The sequence below is a fragment of the Eurypyga helias genome, unplaced genomic scaffold (genome assembly GCF_000690775.1).
Source record: "Eurypyga helias isolate BGI_N326 unplaced genomic scaffold, ASM69077v1 scaffold26766, whole genome shotgun sequence".
NCBI lineage: Eukaryota > Metazoa > Chordata > Aves > Eurypygiformes > Eurypygidae > Eurypyga > Eurypyga helias.
In genome coordinates, this window is record NW_010256395.1 from 38,892 (window position 1) to 42,043 (window position 3,152).

Here is a 3,152-nt window from a genome sequence, read left to right on the forward strand (position 1 = left end):
CTCCCCTCTTCTTTTTCTTTATCCCTTCAGGGTTTTTTTGTGGTATTTTTAAACCTTCCATAAACATTAGTGTTCAGCAAACCTCAAAATGAATTCCCTTGATTACCAGGTATCAGAGCCATGACCATTCTTTAAAGTCTGCAGAAGATGTTTTAAGTAAACTCTCTCCATTATGGTAGTGTTGGTTTCTCTGAGAAATAATTGATCCCTTTAAAATTGATTTTCTAAACTTGCTAACTGTTGCCTTTGTGACTTTTTTTTTCCCTCCTCCAGAGCTACTATCTCCTGGTGTGAAAAGTAAAATTTTTAAAGGCCAAAGAACCTACCGGCTCTTTGCAGGTATTTTTTCTATATGCCTCTAGTCCCTGTATTGCAAACACAAACTCTGCGTGTAGAATTCTAGAACCACTGGAGTTTCCTCGATTATGTAAAATATTTTCTTGTAAATTACACGGCAGTAGCTTGTGTGTGTCAAATTCTTTTATTTAGTGGGGGTTTTTTCATAGGTGCTTATACAGATATATGGGTATATTTACATATCTCCCTGATCCAGCTTTGTGCAAATCCGGATCTCTGCACCAGATCCACCCTGAAAAATACCAGCAGAAGCTGACAAGCAGCTGTAATATAACTGTGCCTAAAACACACCACATATTCTCAGAATAACGTTTCAAACGCCTTTTGAAATGGCTATTTGAATGCTGGCTGTGCCTCTCTGAATCCTCGAGTTGAGTGTTGCTGGCGGGGGGTGAATAGCGGATCGTAGGTGGAAAAGTTGAACTTGGAGGAGATGATGAGTTTTGTGTGAGGAAATGCTGGTTTTAAGTGTCTGCCATGTAATCCAAGTACCTGAACAATCCAAGCAATGAAGTTTGGAAGCTCGTGTAAGAGTTGAGAAGCAGCATTATAATGTTGAACAAAACAGTTTGTGGGCAGTAAACTTCCTGACGTTTGAAACTCCTGCACAGTTCACGCTTTGCAGCTGCTTATTTGTGTTGGCATCAGGGGAGCGTCACACACTGGAGAACCGGAGGCCTTAACTTGGTGCCACCAAATCCGTGTCAGTACTGGTGGTTTGGATCCGGCTGTGTGACTGCCGAGGTTACAGAAGGAAGGAACGAACCTGTCTCTTGCGGAAACTCAGGGCTGTTGCTGGCAGTGAAATATTTTTTTTTATTGATAGTGGTTTTCATGGGACAGGTTTAGGCAGCGTGTTTCTGGCTTTTGAAGATGTGTTAACCACAGTAATTTTTCCTAACTCCTTCTGTGGAAAAGTACAGTACTTCCTGTCAGTCTTGGACTTCTCATCCACAGAAACTGAGCTGGCACGGGTTGCCCAGAGAAGCTGTGGATGCCCCATCCCTGGGAGTGTCCAAGGCCAGGCTGGATGAGGCTTGGAGCAACCTGGCCTAGTGGAAGGTGTCCCTGCCCATGGCAGGGGTGGAACTGGGTGGGCTTTAAGGTCCTTCCCAGCCCCAACCACTCCATGATTCTGTGATTGTTACGTTAATTTTAAATTACTAAAATAAGCTTTTGAAGAATTAAGTTTCAGATATTGTCCAGAATTCACCTAATTATCTAACAATAAATTTTAGAAAATTCGTAATTCAAGTTTAAGCTGCTGTAAAAGGAAATGTCCTCAATCCCCCCAAATGTATAGATAGGATATCCCGTCCTTTTGCTTTGCTGAAGTTACTCTAAAATGTTTCCTTTGTAGAAGCGTGAAGAAAATCTGTATAAACTCGAGGTGACTCTTGTCTGAAAGAGCGTGAACAATGTCATAATGACATTCTTCTGCTCCCGTGTCAGACACACCTCCTGCTCTTGGTTGGCTTTTGTTGGGTAGATGCTCAGGGCTGGCGCGCCCGAGAAGGGGTCAGGTACGGCTTCTTGCGCGCATCCGGAGAAGGGCCCGCACAAAAGATCCCTGCCCTTCGGTGGCAGTTGCCAGTGCTGCTGACACTGCGGGGTGGTGCACTCTGAGCAGTCTTCCCTCACTCCCTTTTTTCAGACTGGTGTTTTTACCTGGTATTTTTGTTGTTTGGTTGGGGTTTTTTCGTTTGGTGGTTTCCATGAGCTACTGTTGCTGTCAGCAGCCAGGGCAAATGCGTGGCAGTACCTGCTGGAAGCTCTGGGGGATGTGCTGCCCTCTTGCCTCTGTGAGGCTAAGCCTTCCCAGGAAATCCTCCAGGAAGCTAGAAAAAGTGATCTGATGCTTTTGATTCTTAATTTACTTAAACCTTCTTTTAGAATCATGAGATTTGGTCTCCAGAGACGTTACTAATATTGCCTGGAATCAGATGTAAGCACGCAAGCACTAAACAGAAAGATTGTTGCTTAATCCAGATCATACCCTCTGAAAAACGCTGAGTAAGCCGTGAAGAAAGGGATGTGGGATGTTCTCCTCCGTTTGCTTTTTCAGTAGCTAGATATCTGTGCGTAGCGTGCGCCCGCATCACGGATTTCTCGTTGCAGTTGTCTATCATCACGGAAACAGCGCAACTGGTGGCCATTACACTACGGACGTCTTCCAAATCGGTCTGAACGGCTGGTTACGCATCGATGACCAGGCAGTCAAAGTGATAAATCAGTACCAGGTGGTGAAGCCGTCTGCAGAGCGCACAGCCTACCTCCTGTACTACCGCCGCGTTGACCTGCTGTGAACCTCCTCCCTCTTACGCTGTGTGTGCAAGATCCCTGCTTTGTAGAACGCCAACTATCACTAACTTTTTTTCTCCTGTAAATGCTCTTTTGAGTGCATCTTTTTTCTTTTTTTCTTCTTTTTTTTTTTCCCCCGCCTTTCCCTTGCAACGCTGGGATAGAGTGATAAAGGAAACTACCTTGGGTTTGTGCTCAGCGTAGTTGGTGTCGACTTTTGACTTGCGGAATAAAGTCACTTGATTGAAAGACTCAGTCTCGTGAATCACAAAAAATATGAAAAAAAAATTAATCTGAGTCAGTGCTGAATCCTAAGATAATAAAAGGGGATTTGCATTGGATTCCCCCTTTCTAATTGCGTAGTAGAAAACCCTGCACCAGCAACAGAACTTGTAGATTTCTGAGAAAATGTTTTATCTTTACTTAAGTAAAAAAATAAAAATTAAAAAAAAAAAAAAGAAAAAAAAAAAAGACATAATGCAAAGCGCTCTCTG

General features: G+C 43.5%; 1 protein-coding gene across 1 annotated transcript in view; it reads left to right on the top strand.

Annotated features, from left to right (window-relative positions):
* USP10 (ubiquitin specific peptidase 10) overlaps positions 1-2,932 on the top strand; it is a gene marked incomplete at its 5' end in the record, with an annotated part of 32,893 nt that extends 29,961 nt beyond the window's left edge. Inside the window, 2 exons of the mRNA XM_010153661.1 lie at positions 274-339; positions 2,476-2,932. Coding sequence (XP_010151963.1) covers positions 274-339; positions 2,476-2,663 — 254 coding nt within the window. The remainder of the gene's footprint in view (positions 1-273; positions 340-2,475) is intronic.
* Positions 2,933-3,152: the final 220 nt, after the last annotated feature.